The sequence below is a fragment of the Oncorhynchus masou genome, chromosome 25, assembly GCF_036934945.1.
Source record: "Oncorhynchus masou masou isolate Uvic2021 chromosome 25, UVic_Omas_1.1, whole genome shotgun sequence".
In the NCBI taxonomy this organism is placed as follows: Eukaryota; Metazoa; Chordata; class Actinopteri; order Salmoniformes; family Salmonidae; genus Oncorhynchus; species Oncorhynchus masou.
In genome coordinates, this window is record NC_088236.1 from 18,240,773 (window position 1) to 18,257,178 (window position 16,406).

The 16,406-nt window shown below is 44.1% G+C and overlaps 1 protein-coding gene across 3 annotated transcripts in view; it reads right to left on the bottom strand.

Moving 5' to 3' along the window:
* LOC135513862 (phosphoglucomutase-like protein 5) overlaps positions 1 to 16,406 on the bottom strand; it is a 44,546-nt gene continuing 28,140 nt past the window's right edge. The window contains exons 7-12 of one of the 3 annotated variants that reach the window (XM_064936833.1): positions 15,950 to 16,065; positions 11,140 to 11,275; positions 10,590 to 10,773; positions 6,261 to 6,398; positions 1,698 to 1,747; positions 1 to 784 (exon numbers count right to left, since the gene is read on the bottom strand). In XM_064936833.1, the coding sequence (XP_064792905.1) occupies positions 751 to 784; positions 1,698 to 1,747; positions 6,261 to 6,398; positions 10,590 to 10,773; positions 11,140 to 11,275; positions 15,950 to 16,065 (658 nt within the window). In that variant the 3' untranslated portion in view covers positions 1 to 750. Of the gene's footprint in view, positions 785 to 993; positions 1,272 to 1,697; positions 1,748 to 6,260; positions 6,399 to 10,589; positions 10,774 to 11,139; positions 11,276 to 15,949; positions 16,066 to 16,406 lie in introns of those variants that run through there. The other 2 variants (XM_064936832.1, XM_064936831.1) reach the window with 2 other exon arrangements.

Below are 16,406 nucleotides of genomic sequence, written 5' to 3' on the forward strand. Positions count from 1 at the left end.
CACAAAAGATACACATTTATTTGGATAAAAAACAAATGAAATACATCTATGGCAGAAACAGGCTGTCTAATGAAGAGCAGAAAAACAAAAAGTGGTGTTAGCCCCTTTGGAACAAGAAGTTTTTAACACATACCACCTCGACTAACCTGTAGCCCAGCACATTAACTCTGTACCGGTACCCCTGGTTATAGCCTCGGTATTGTTATTTTATTGTGTTACTTAAATATATATATATTTATTTATTGAACTGCATTGTTGGTTAAGGGCTTGTAAGTAAGCATTTCACGGTAAGGTCTACATCTGTTGTATTCGGGGCATGTATGGTGTATGAAAAATTGACTTCTCCCTTTTAATTCAGTCTGTCAACTTTATAATGATCACACACATCCAGAAAATACAACTTCCATAACAGAAGCCTTATATGAACAAATGTTGTTTATCAACAGCTGAAAGAAACAGTTTGCTTCTTTTCTTTGCAGACCACATAATATCTTACATTTTGAGAGAGACAGAGAGACAATACATGTAGATCTTGCTTACTATTGGCCCCAGATGTGGCAACAAGCAGGACGGTGTGGCCTTAGGGACTTGGCCATAGTTTGTGTGTGTTTGTGGGGGGAACACTCAGGTGGTGTGTGTGTTTGTGGGGGGAGCACTCAGGTGGTATGTGTGTGTGTGTGCAGTGGAGCAGAGCTCAGGTGATGACGGTGGGGCCGCGGTGTCCTGTCCTCTCGTGTATGTCAGAGATCTTCAGGGCGATGGCGATGAGGGGACCCAGCACCGCCTGGGACACAGAACACACACTGCTTTATACACACTTCACACAATACACACATACTGGCGATGAGGGGACCCAGCACCGCCTGGGAAACAGAACACACACTGCTTTATACACACTTCACACAATACACACATACTGGCGATGAGGGGAACCAGCACCGCCTGGGACACAGAACACACACTTCACACAATACACACATACTGCTTTTTATACACATGATACACACATACTGGCGATGAGGGGACCCAGCACCGCCTGGGAAACAGAACACACACTGCTTTATACACACTTCACACGATACACACATACTGGCATTGAGGGGAACCAGCACCGCCTGGGACACAACACATACTGCTTTATACACACTTCACACGATACACACATACTGGCGATGAGGGGAACCAGCACCGCCTGGGACACAGAACACACACTGCTTTATACACACTTCACACGATACACACATACTGGCGATGAGGGGACCCAGCACCGCCTGGGAAACAGAACACACACTGCTTTATACACACTTCACACGATACACACATACTGGCGATGATGGGACCTAGCACCGCCTGGGACACAGAACACACACTGCTTTATACACACTTCACACGATACACACATTACTGACAAAGCTTCAGGCTTTCTGTTCTAATGTGGGATGACTGTGGAGACTCTGAAAGGATGCACATGTTCAAATGAGTGTTGATACAATGTCACATTTCCTGTTGCTGCAGGATTATTTTGCTGCAATAGTAAACGGGCTCAATTGAAGATCCTACATCGGTAACCATCATAGAAGCCACTATAAACTAATACAGAAAGTAACCAAGGAAACAACAAGCGTCATGAATCAAGACCAATCAACAGTTTACTACCAAGTTTACTACCAAGTTACTACCAGTTTACTACCAAGTACCTTATCTTCACTTTGGACTCTCTGTCCGATGTCCTGGCCAGAAAGGACCTCTGCAAAGAATTGAATCCATTATCAGTGTGTTGCAAAGCCAGTCAACTCCAGGCTAACTTTATACTGTCCAGCCTCACCTTAGTATCCACTGACAGTTCAACAGTCTCTGATTCAGAGGGGTTGGGTTAAATGCAGAAGACACATTTCAGTTGGGCAACTGACTAGGTACCTCCCTTCCCTTTCCCCTTCTCTATTGTCTTTCCCCTTCTCTACTGTTAAACAGCCACCACTAACACTGAGTGGCTGCTGCCAACACACTGACACTGACTCAACTCCAGCCACTTTAATAATGGGAATTGATGGGAAATGATGTAAATATATCACTAGCCACTTTAAACAATGCTACCTTATATAATGTTACTTACCCTACATTATTCATCTCATATGCATACGTATATACTGTACTCTATATCATCGACTGCATCCTTATGTAATACATGTATCACTAGCCACTTTAGCTATGCCACTTTGTTTACATACTCATCTCATATGTATATACTGTACTCGATACCATCTACTGTATCTTGCCTATGCTGCTCTGTACCATCACTCATTCATATATCCTTATGTACATATTCTTTATCCCCTTACACTGTGTATAAGACAGTAGATTAGGAATTGTTAGTTAGATTACTTGTTGGTTATTACTGTATTGTCGGAACTAGAAGCACAAGCATTTCGCTACACTCGCATTAACATCTGCTAACCATGTGTATGTGACAAATAAAATTTGATTTGTTGGCGCAACTCACAACCTGAAGTTACTGGTATAGTGGTTTCCGGGCTCAGTTCAATGCGGTTTGTGAGAGAATATTTACATGGAACTGATCAATCTAATCAAGGCCAGCGGTGTTTCATCATAACAGATAACTGATAACTAAGCCTTGGCATCAAAACAGCACACACCTCTGTACTGACTAATACTGTGAACCACAATATGATACTGACTAATACTGTGGCATGGTTAAAGTACACTACTGGTCAAACACAATATGATACTGACTAATACTGTGGCATGGTTAAAGTACACTACTGGTCAAACACAATATGATACTGACTAATACTGTGAACCACAATATGATACTGACTAATACTGTGGCATGGTTAAAGTACACTACTGGTCAAACAATACGATACTGACTAATACTGTGGCATGGTTAAAGTACACTACTGGTCAAACACAATATGATACTGACTAATACTGTGGCATGGTTAAAGTACACTACCGGCCAAACACAATATGATACTGACTAATACTGTGGCATGGTTAAAGTACACTACTGGTCAAACAATACGATACTGACTAATACTGTGGCATGGTTAAAGTACACTACTGGTCAAACACAATATGATACTGACTAATACTGTGGCATGGTTAAAGTACACTACTGTTCAAACAATACGATACTGACTAATACTGTGGCATGGTTAAAGTACACTACTGGTCAAACACAATATGATACTGACTAATATTGTGAACCACAATATGATACTGACTAATACTGTGGCATGGTTAAAGTACATTACTGGTCAAGCACAATATGATACTGACTAATACTGTGGCATGGTTAAAGTACACTACTGGTCAAACACAATATGATACTGACTAATACTGTGGCATGGTTAAAGTACACTACCGGTCAAACACAATATGATACTGACTAATACCGTGGCATGGTTAAAGTACACTACTGGTCAAACACAATTTGATACTGACTAATACTGTGGCATGGTTAAAGTACACTACTGGTCAAACACAATATGATACTGACTAATACTGTGGCATGGTTAAAGTACACTACTGGTCAAACACAATATGATACTGACTAATACTGTGAACCACAATATGATACTGACTAATACTGTGGCATGGTTAAAGTACATTACTGGTCAAAGACAATATGATACTGACTAATACTGTGGCATGGTTAAAGTACACTACTGGTCAAACACAATATGATACTGACTAATACTGTGGCATGGTTAAAGTAAACTACTGGTCAAACACAATATGATACTGACTAATACTGTGGCATGGTTAAAGTACACTACCAGTCAAACACAATATGATACTGACTAATACTGTGGCATGGTTAAAGTACACTACTGGTCAAACACAATATGATACTGACTAATACTGTGGCATGGTTAAAGTACACTACTGGTCAAACACAATATGATACTGACTAATACTGTGGCATGGTTAAAGTACACTACCGGTCAAACACAATATGATACTGACTAATACTGTGAACCACAATATGATACTGACTAATACTGTGGCATGGTTAAAGTACACTACCGGTCAAACACAATATGATACTGACTAATACTGTGGCATGGTTAAAGTACACTACCGGTCAAACACAATATGATACTGACTAATACTGTGAACCACAATATGATACTGACTAATACTGTGGCATGGTTAAAGTACACTACCGGTCAAACACAATATGATACTGACTAATACTGTGGCATCGTTAAAGTAAACTACTGGTCAAACACAATATGATACTGACTAATACTGTGGCATGGTTAAAGTACACTACTGGTCAAACACAATATGATACTGACTAATACTGTGGACCACAATATGATACTGACTAATACTGTGGCATGGTTAAAGTACACTACTGGTCAAACACAATATGACACTGACTAATACTGTGGCATGGTTAAACTACACTACCAGTCAACCACAATATGATACTGACTAATACTGTGGCATGGTTAAAGTACACTACTGGTCAAACACAATATGATACTGACTAATACTGTGGCATGGTTAAAGTACACTACTGGTCAAACGCAATATGATACTGACTAATACTGTGGCATGGTTAAAGTACACTACTGGTCAAACACAATATGATACTGACTAATACTGTGGCATGGTTAAAGTAAACTACTGGTCAAACACAATATGATACTGACTAATACTGTGGCATGGTTAAAGTACACTACTGGTCAAACACAATATGATACTGACTAATACTGTGAACCACAATATGATACTGACTAATACTGTGGCATGGTTAAAGTACACTACTGGTCAAACACAATATGATACTGACTAATACTGTGAACCACAATATGATACTGACTAATACTGTGGCATGGTTAAAGTACACTACTGGTCAAACACAATATGATACTGACTAATACTGTGGCATGGTTAAAGTACACTACTGGTCAAACACAATATGATACTGACTAATACTGTGGCATGGTTAAAGTACACTACCGGTCAAACACAATATGATACTGACTAATACTGTGAACCACAATATGATACTGACTAATACTGTGGCATGGTTAAAGTACACTATGGTTAAAGTACGGTCAAACACAATATGATACTGACTAATACTGTGAACCACAATATGATACTGACTAATACTGTGGCATGGTTAAAGTACACTACCGGTCAAACACAATATGATACTGACTAATACTGTGGCATGGTTAAAGTAAACTACTGGTCAAACACAATATGATACTGACTAATACTGTGGCATGGTTAAAGTACACTACTGGTCAAACACAATATGATACTGACTAATACTGTGGACCACAATATGATACTGACTAATACTGTGGCATGGTTAAAGTACACTACTGGTCAAACACAATATGACACTGACTAATACTGTGGCATGGTTAAACTACACTACCAGTCAACCACAATATGATACTGACTAATACTGTGGCATGGTTAAAGTACACTACTGGTCAAACACAATATGATACTGACTAATACTGTGGCATGGTTAAAGTACACTACTGGTCAAACGCAATATGATACTGACTAATACTGTGGCATGGTTAAAGTACACTACTGGTCAAACACAATATGATACTGACTAATACTGTGGCATGGTTAAAGTAAACTACTGGTCAAACACAATATGATACTGACTAATACTGTGGCATGGTTAAAGTACACTACTGGTCAAACACAATATGATACTGACTAATACTGTGAACCACAATATGATACTGACTAATACTGTGGCATGGTTAAAGTACACTACTGGTCAAACACAATATGATACTGACTAATACTGTGGCATGGTTAAAGTACACTACTGGTCAAACACAATATGATACTGACTAATACTGTGGCATGGTTAAAGTACACTACTGGTCAAACACAATATGGCCACACCAACAGCAATAGAAGACACTCACTCCAAAGTCTACCGAGCAGCTAAAACTACTATCACATGTCATGTCACCATGTCACATGTTGTTCAGACAACCAGATGGAGGTGGGTTGTGTAATATGATAATATTGCATACAACCACTGTGAACCAAACCCTACTGTTGACAATGTCCTTGTGGTTGAATAATATATCAAATGAATCAATGAAAATGATAATTCTCTCCTTAGTTATGGGTCTGAAAGTTCATACAAGGAAACAATGATAACACACACACACACACACACACACACACACACACAGTGTAGTAGTACCTATCAGAATGGATTCCAGGGTACTCCTTACCTGAGTTTCTCTGTTATGTCTCTCGGGGTCTCTCTCGAAGCTCTCTGCGTAGATCCGGACTGTGGCCCCGGCCCCTCCCCCACTCCCACTCAGACGGAAGACCAGACGGGACTCATCTGTGAAGACAATCCGCAGACCCTGTATGCAGACAGACCAGAGGCAGTGAGACAGGTACGCAGACGGACCAGAGACAGTGAGACAGGTACGCAGACGGACCCAAGACAGTGAGACAGGTACGCAGACAGACCAGAGACAGTGAGACAGGTACGCAGACGGACCCAAGACAGTGAGACAGGTACGCAGACAGACCAGAGACAGTGAGACAGGTACGCAGACAGACCAGAGACAGTGAGACAGGTATGCAGACATACCAGAGACAGGTACACAGACAGACCAGAGACAAGTACACAGAGAGACCAGAGACAGTGAGACAGGTATACAGACAGACCAGAGACAGTGAGACAGGTATGCAGACAGACCAGAGACAGTGAGACAGGTATGCAGACAGACCAGAGGCAGTGAGACTAGTTTACAGACAGACCAGAGACAGTGAGACAGGTACGCAGACAGACCAAAGACAGTGAGACAGGTATGCAGACAGACCAAAGGCAGTGAGACAGGTATGCAGACAGACCAGAGGCAGTGAGACAGGTATGCAGACAGACCAGAGACAGTGAGACAGGTACACAGACAGACCAGAGACAGGTATGCAGACAGACCCAAGACAGTGAAACAGGTATGAAGACAGACCCAAGACAGTGGGACAGGTATGCAGACATACCAAAGACAGTGAGACAGGTATGCAGACAGACCCAAGACAGTGAGACAGGTATGCAGACAGGCCAAAGACAGTGAGACAGGTATGCAGACAGACCAGAGACAGTGAGACAGGTATACAGACAGACCAGAGGCAGTGAGAAAAACTGACTAGAGGCATTGAGACAGGTATGCAGACAGATCAGAGGCAGTGAGACTAGTTTACAGACAGACCCAAGACAGTGAGACAGGTATGCAGACAGACCAAAGACAGTGAGACAGGTATACAGACAGACCAGAGGCAGTGAGACAGGTATGCAGACAGACCAGAGGCAGTGAGAAAAACTGACAAGGGGCATTGAGACAGGTATGCAGACAGATCAGAGGCAGTGAGACTAGTTTACAGACAGACCAGAGACAGTGAGACAGGTACACAGACAGACAAGAGACAGTGAGACAGGTACACAGACAGACCAGAGGCAGTGAGACAGGTATGCAGACAGACCAGAGGCAGTGAGAAAAACTGACAAGGGGCATTGAGACAGGTATGCAGACAGATCAGAGGCAGTGAGACTAGTTTACAGACAGACCAGAGACAGTGAGACAGGTACACAGACAGACAAGAGACAGTGAGACAGGTACACAGACAGACCAGAGACAGGTACACAGACAGACCAAAGACAGCGAGACAGGTATGCAGACAGACCAGAGACAGTGAGACAGGTATACAGACAGACCAGAGACAGTGAGAAAAACTGACAAGGGGCATTGAGACAGGTATGCAGACAGATCAGAGGCAGTGAGACTAGTTTACAGACAGACCAGAGACAGTGAGACAGGTATACAGACAGACCAGAGGCAGTGAGACAGGTATGCAGACAGACCAGAGGCAGTGAGAAAACTGACAAGGGGCATTGAGACAGGTATGCAGACAGATCAGAGGCAGTGAGACTAGTTTACAGACAGACCAGAGACAGTGAGACAGGTACACAGACAGACAAGAGACAGTGAGACAGGTACACAGACAGACCAGAGGCAGTGAGACAGGTATGCAGACAGACCAGAGGCAGTGAGAAAAACTGACAAGGGGCATTGAGACAGGTATGCAGACAGATCAGAGGCAGTGAGACTAGTTTACAGACAGACCAGAGACAGTGAGACAGGTACACAGACAGACAAGAGACAGTGAGACAGGTACACAGACAGACCAGAGACAGGTACACAGACAGACCAAAGACAGCGAGACAGGTATGCAGACAGACCAGAGACAGTGAGACAGGTATACAGACAGACCAGAGACAGTGAGACAGGTATACAGACAGACCAGAGACAGTGAGACAGGTATGCAGACAGACCAGAGACAGTGAGACAGGTATGCAGACAGACCAGAGGCAGTGAGACAGGTATGCAGACAGACCAGAGGCAGTGAGAAAAACTGACTAGAGGCATTGAGACAGGTATGCAGACAGACCAGAGGCAGTGAGACTAGTTTACAGACAGACCCAAGACAGTGAGACAGGTATGCAGACAGACCAGAGACAGTGAGACAGGTATACAGACAGACCAGAGGCAGTGAGACAGGTATGCAGACAGACCAGAGGCAGTGAGACATGTAGACAGAAATACTAGCGGCAGTGAGACAGGTAGAAGGACAGACCAGAGGCAGTGAGACAGGTAGAAAGACAGACCAGAGACAGTGAGACAGAGGAGTCAGTGTTGTTAATGCAGTATCAACTGACGTCCCCTAGATGCCACTGTAGTCATATGCGTGTGTGTGTGTGTGTGTGTGTGTGTGTGTGTGTGTGTGTGTGTGTGTGTGTGTGTGTGTGTGTGAGCATTTAATATACAGTACATCCCTGTATGTCTATATGTAGGTGTTTGAGTCAGAGAGAGAGGGGGTCAATGTACAGTAGTATGGTAGTATGTGTGTAGTCTTTCTCTGTGGGAACAATTCAGTAGCAGGCTACAGAGGCAACCCTGGCATAGCTCTGTAAAGCCTCTCTCAACTTGTCATCACAGCCTGTCTGTCTGTCTGTCTGTCTGTCTGTCTGTCTGTCTGTCTGTCTGTCTGTCTGTCTGTCTGTCTGTCTGTCTGTGAGCATGTGTCTCTGTTTACTAATGGGACGGCAGGTAGCCTAGTGGTTAAGGATGTTTGGCCAATAACTGAACGGTTGCTGGTTCAAATCCCCGAGCCAACTAGGTGAAAAATATGTTGATGTGCCCTTGAGCAAGGCACTTAACCCTAATTCATCCTGTAAGTCGTTCTGGATAAGAATGTCTGCTAAATGAATATATGGAGTGTGTATGCATGCAACAGACAGCGCATCCCCCTCTCACAGACAGAGTGGAGAGACAACAACTGACACAACACTGTGGAATGTCCAGTATATACACCGAGGAGGAGGTTTACTGGGGAGGGAGAAGCTGTCACACCTTTTGGTGAGTGACTAACTAGCTGTAACCGCTGTGGAGCTGGCCGAGAGGTCTGATCCGGCTACTGTGACAGGCCCGATTGGGAGGGTGACTGACTAAAAACAAACCACACACCATCGCTTATGACATCATGCATCCCAGGCCAAGACACCTGACACCAATGGGATCTACGTGTGAAGTATGAGCTGAAAAGTGTCGACGCCAGGAGATATTCCAGGGTTTGTGGGGAGGATGGGACAGTGGGACAGAGACCGCTGCCAAGTGAAAAGCCTGTGTGTGTGTGTTTACATTTCCCAACAGTAGATGGTGTAACACTCATCATCTTTACTGACTCTGACACACTCTGACTCATCAGGCTTTACACCAATCACAATAAAGACCCAACCGAGACATTTCTGCCTCCAACAAAGAGATGAAAGTTCTCAGACTAAACCAAGTCTACCATCACAATAAAGGCCAAGCCAAAACATCCTACAAACAGTGAAGTAAGCATTGCAGAGATGTGTTTACCGTCAACAGCAGGCCAACTGTTCCTAAGCAACAGGTTGTACATCACACCATTATTACACTACTGTTCCTCTGCCCGTCTGGCTGTCCTGTTTCTGTCTTTTACTAAACCAAAGAAGGGCTCTGCTGTGTTACCGTCAACAGCAGTGTGTGTGTGTGTGTGTGTGTGTGTGTGTGTGTGTCTGCGCACTGGCTGAGGAGGAGGGTTAGAGACAGCCATGCCCAAACATGGAACCCCAGTCTGAACACATGGCTACCTGGGAGGTCTGGAGCAGAGAGGGGTAGGAGGATACAAGTAGAGATGGAAAGAGAGAAATATGTGCTGACTTTCAGATGGTATTTAATCGACTAATAAAGTCAACAGTTATATGGACCTCATCATAGACACCCCCCCCCCCCCCATCTTGCTCCCCCTCTCATCTCCTCCTCTCCCCCTCTCATGTCCTCCTCTCCCCCTCTCATGTCCTCCTCTCCCCCTCTCATGTCCTCCTCTCCCCCTCATCTCATCTCCTCCTCTCCCCCTCCTCTCATCTTCTCCTCCTCCACCTCTCCCCCTCCTCTCATCTTCTCCTCCTCTCATCTCCTCCTCCTCTCATCTCCTCCTCCTCTCATCTAAGAGCCATGTTTACAGACCTGGTTGCGGACCACGGTTCCGTCCACAGGGTCGATGTACTCAAAGTTATCAGCCCGCTCCACACTGTAGACGTTAGTCCCCACAGCAAACTTCTGGGTAAGAAAGGCCTTGTCTGTGATCACCCCCTCCAAGTCTCTCATCAGGTAGAATGCAGCTCTGGGGTCCACGCCTTCATAGTCAAACCTGGGAACACACACACAGGTGTGAACACATACACACAAGCATGAATGTGGCATAAAGACACACTCCTAGAAACCACACGCTTAGAGACAAACACAGAAAGAAGCATCCCCGTCTATTCAAGTCTATTAGATAAGAAAATGTCATCGTCAATGTGTCTTTCTGTGTTCACTACACATGTATTGCAATCCACTGATTGATTTATTGGTTGATTGATTGACATATTGGTTGTTTGAGTGATTGATTGATTGATTGGTTGATTGAGTGCTTGATTGATTGGTTGATTGAGTGCTTGATTGATTGGTTGGTTGAGTGATTGACTTCATTATTGATTGGTTGGTTGAGTGATTGATTGCATAGCAGAGTGACCTGCAGAAGTAGTTGCGTCCGAGCTTGGCCCAGTGGTCCTTGACGATTTCCTCCACGCCCTGTTTCCTGACAGCCATGATGGACAGCCACACCAGCACCGACCACAGACCATCCTTCTCACGGATGTGGTCTGAACCTGAACAAGAGACACAAGGGGACACAAGTTCGCCCAGGAAACCATACATCTTTATAACCATGTTATAAACTTGTATAAAAACCTTCATAACCCTGTTATAATCATATGGAGCAGAGTGGGATGATGGACTAACATGGGATATTTAGAAAGGGAAGGTATCCTGTAGGATAACAAGATGAGGCTCGGTCTATTTCATAGGCATTTTAACAGGCATTCTGACAAGAACCCTTCAGTTCAACTCTGAGCCATAGAATTTAACAGCCGCTAGTTGTATTTATCTGTCTCTCACACAAACACTGAACGCCTCTCCTGGGTGGCTGATGGCTATCCGCAGCTATCCACACCAAGGAAGGGTGTGTGTTTGATTTCCGTATGTCCACATGCTGAATGTATGTGCTATATTTGTACATTTGATTCATTCAGCAGACATTATCTCATGAGTGTTAAGCAAGGTATTTGGATAGTAGGGTCAACAATATACTGATAATACCAAATGTTAGGAACACCTTTTTATTGAACTTTTATTTAACCACGTGGCTAGTTGAGAACAAGTTCTCATTTACAACTGCGACCTGGCCAAGATAGAGCAAAGCAGTGCGACACAAACAACAACACGGAGTTACACATGGAATAAACAAACACAGTCAATAATACAGTCTAAGTGTACAAATAAGGTAGATAAGGGAGGTAAGACAATGTAAGAAATGGTTGTCTAGTACGTTTGGAACAGAGAGTATAAGGAGCATGTTTCTGGACACGGTAGAGTAGATTCAAGGTATAATGTACAGACAAAAGGTATGGTAGGATGTGAATACAGTGGAGGTAAACCTATGCATTGAGTGACGATGAGAGAGATATTGTCTCTAGCAATATAGGTCTCCAGGCAAATTGGCAAAGTAGGTATTGTAGCCCAAGGAGTGGCTGATAGACCTCTTCAGCTAGCCGGGAGATGGGCATAGCATTGGGACAGAGATGTTAGCCAGGAGTGGCCACTCGGATAGCAGCTAGCTAGCTGAGATGATCCAGGTTAAAAGGTTCAGAGCTTGCGGTAGGAATCCGGAGATATGGAGAAAAATAAGTCCGATACGCCCTGGTTTGAGTCGCGCTGTGCAGACTGGTGAGAGTTGTCTGGGCTAAAGGTAGCTGATGAGCAGTGGCTAGCTGACTACTAGCTAGCAGCTAGTTAGCTGGCGAGCTTCTGTTGGGGGTTCCAGTTCAAAAGTAAAGAAAATAGCAGATCCATACCACATTGGGTGAGGCGGATTGCAGGAGAGTATGTTGAAGCTGAGGTTAAGGAAAATATATACAAAGATATATACACGGGACACAACAAGGAGAAGACATAGACGTCTGACTGCTACGCCATCTTGAACCTTCTCATATTGGAGTTCCTACCCCCCTTTTGCCCTTAGAACAGCCTCAATTCGTTGCGGCATGGACTCTACAAGGTATCGCAAGTGTTCCACAGAGATGCTGGCCCATGTTGACTCCAATGCTTCCCACAGTCGGCTGGATGTCCTTTGGGTGGTGGACCATTCTTGATATACACGGGAAACTGTTGAGCGTGAAAACCCCAGCAGCATTGCAGTTCTTGACACACTCAAACCGGTGCACCTGGCACCTACTACCATAACCCATTAAAAGGCACTTAAATCTTTTGTCTTGCCCATTCACCCTCTGAATGGCACACATACATAATCCATGTCTCAATTGTCTCAAGGCTTAAAGATCCTTCTTTAACCTGTCTCCTCCCCTTCATCTACACTGATTGAAGTGGGTTTAACAAGTGAATTCAATAAGGGATCATAGCTTTCACCTGGATTCATCTCGTCAGTCTATGTCATGGAAAGCGCAGGTGTTCCTAATGTTCTGTATACTCAGTGTACAACATCAGCTACAGAGACCACATGCGTCAGGGGAAAGAGGAGTATAACGCAGAAAGACTGGTATCTCTCTAAGTGGAGAGATCAGTCTGTTCACACTGCCAATGGTCTCTGAGGTGGACTATTGTTATTCTACACTAAGGACTAGATTTGAGTGTGAGTCACAGTGTCAAGTCCACACCTGTTCATTTTAGATGAGAATAAAAGACACACATAAAAAGCTAAGTATATGGAATAAAAAGTCTTAAAGTCTAAATCGTTCCTCACATAGTACCTTTAGATCCGAATCTTTGTCTTATTTATATATACTTTTCTTATGCTCCGTGTTGTATTTCCTGCGTTTATGCTCCGTGTTGCATTTCCTGCGTTTATGCTCCGTGTTGCACTTCCTGCGTGTATGCTCCGTGTTGCATTTCCTGCGTTTATGCTCCGTGTTGCATTTCCTGCGTTTATGCTCCGTGTTGCATTTCCTGCGTTTATGCTCCGTGTTGCATTTCCTGCGTTTATGCTCCGTGTTGCATTTCCTGCGTTTATGCTCCGTGTTGCATTTCCTGCGTTTATGCTCCGTGTTGCATTTCCTGCGTTTATGCTCCGTGTTGCATTTCCTGCGTTTATGCTCCGTGTTGCATTTCCTGCGTTTATGCTCCGTGTTGCATTTCCTGCGTTTATGCTCCGTGTTGCATTTCCTGCGTTTATGCTCCGTGTTGCATTTCCTGCGTTTATGCTCCGTGTTGCATTTCCTGCGTTTATGCTCCGTGTTGCATTTCCTGCGTTTATGCTCCGTGTTGCATTTCCTGCGTTTATGCTCCGTGTTGCATTTCCTGCGTTTATGCTCCGTGTTGCATTTCCTGCGTTTATGCTCCGTGTTGCATTTCCTGCGTTTATGCTCCGTGTTGCATTTCCTGCGTTTATGCTCCGTGTTGCATTTCCTGCGTTTATGCTCCGTGTTGCATTTCCTTTCCTGCGTTTATGCTCCGTGTTGCATTTCCTGCGTTTATGCTCCGTGTTGCATTTCCTGCGTTTATGCTCCGTGTTGCATTTCCTGCGTTTATGCTCCGTGTTGCATTTCCTGCGTTTATGCTCCGTGTTGCATTTCCTGCGTTTATGCTCCGTGTTGCATTTCCTGCGTTTATGCTCCGTGTTGCATTTCCTGCGTTTATGCTCCTTGTTGCATTTCCAGTGTTTATGCTCCATGTTGTATTTCCTCTGGAAACTAACAGGTGTAGACTTTGTTGTGGTAGAAATCCTTAGTAAATATGTCCCTAGCAGCTGTTGGGAAACTGACTGTTGCCAATTCCTGCTGACTCGCCGCTGCCTCTCTCCACCTCCTCTCTGTCTTTCCGATTCTATTGAAGTTACATTTGTTGTGGACACATGCACACGCATACAAACACAAACACGCCCGCGCAGGTCTTTACAAGCTGTCGTATAAAACTACCAGATCTCATTTTTCTGTCGTCAGATCAGAACACCAGTCCAGTCTTCATCTGCATCACATCACTCTCTATATCTCCTGACCTGAATATCTTTCAGCTGCAAGCCACCAATGTTATTCTCTGACAATTTAAAGATAATGACCAATAATAATGTATTGGATTTATTAAGCACTTTAACGAGATCTGAAAGCTCAAATAATGTAATATGTTACATTAATGGAGGTGAGAACGTGAGAGTCATACTTTACGGAGCAGAATGTACATTATGTAGAAATGATACATCAACCATGGCACTGGGCTCTATGGATTTAAATTACAATGGACAAAAAAAGAGGACTAATGTTCATAACATGACTGAAAGCTCCAGCCAACAGGAAGAGAGAGATAGGATCGAACCCTGAGCTCTGAGTGATGAGCATACTCCTGATTTACTGCTTAGCTCCATTTCGATGTTTGGCCTTAAAGCAGAAACTCACACAGCACTCTGTCCATCTCTTTCTCTTCCCTTTTCTCCCCTGCTCTCATCATCCTCTTCTGTATTTCACTTAATTACCTCCTGTTCTACTGTCCTCCTGTTTCTGTCTCTCCTTTCCTTTCTTTCTTTCATTCTTTCCCTTTCTATCTCTCTCCATCTCAGATTCCTCACACTCTCTCTCCACTGAAGAGATTGATACAGAGAGAGAGAGAGAGAGAGAGAGAGAGAGAGAGAGAGAGAGAGAGAGAGAGAGAGAGAGAGAGAGAGAGAGAGAGAGAGAGAGAGAGAGAGAGAGAGACAGAGACAGAGAGAGAGAGAGAGAGAGAGAGAGAGAGAGAGAGAGAGAGAGGTAATAAGAGTTAGCTGCAAGGAGAGAGTTTTTCCTGGTGGGCTGAGCAGCAGCAGCAGCTGCCGGCAGAGGCCCGTGGGTTCTGGTGATTCACGGAGCTCCTCTCTCCTTTTATAGCAGAAGAATGGGGATTATTCACAAACACAACACACGGCACCTCAAATCTATTAGGCTGGGATGACTCCGACCAGAGGCAGGCCTCTATTTATGGATGTGATGAACTGTATACGGATCAGAGGAGGCTGGTGGGAGGAGCTATATGAGGATGGGCTAATTATAATGGCTGGAATGGAATAAATGGAACAGTATCAAACACATGAAACCAAATGATTGGCTACATTCCATTGATTCCATTCCAGCCATTACAATGAGCCCATTCTTCTAGAGCTCATCCCACCTGCCTCCTCTAATATGGCTGTCTAGGAACAGACGGGCTTTTACTGAAAGGTGAGCAAACTCAGCTGCTGACAAGCTGCAGTACGACTCAGGTGAATGTCAAACAGGAGTAGAGAGAAACAGTCAGTAACTCACTTGTCCCGAAGCTCTCCTCTCCACAGAGCGAGCACCTCCCAGAGTCCATCAGGTTGCCAAAGAACCTCCAGCCTGTAGGAGTCTCATACAGCGTCACCTTCAGGGCTTTGGCCACCCTGCGTGTGCACACACACACACACACACACACACACACACACACACACACACACACACACACACACACACACACACACACACACACACACACACACACACACACACACACACACACACAGCAGAGATTAGTTTGTTACATTATGTTACATACATTATTTAACAGACACACAGTGTGAAGTTAAGTTAAGACAGTGAGAGCTCACAGTCTACAAACTTACCTTCCAGGCTGCTGGCCTGAAAGAGTAGTCATCTACTCATCCAATAGCTTAATAACAAAGCTAGATAACCTTTCAAATAACGTTAGTTTTGAGAATGAGCCATGTACTCTCTCTCTCAGTCA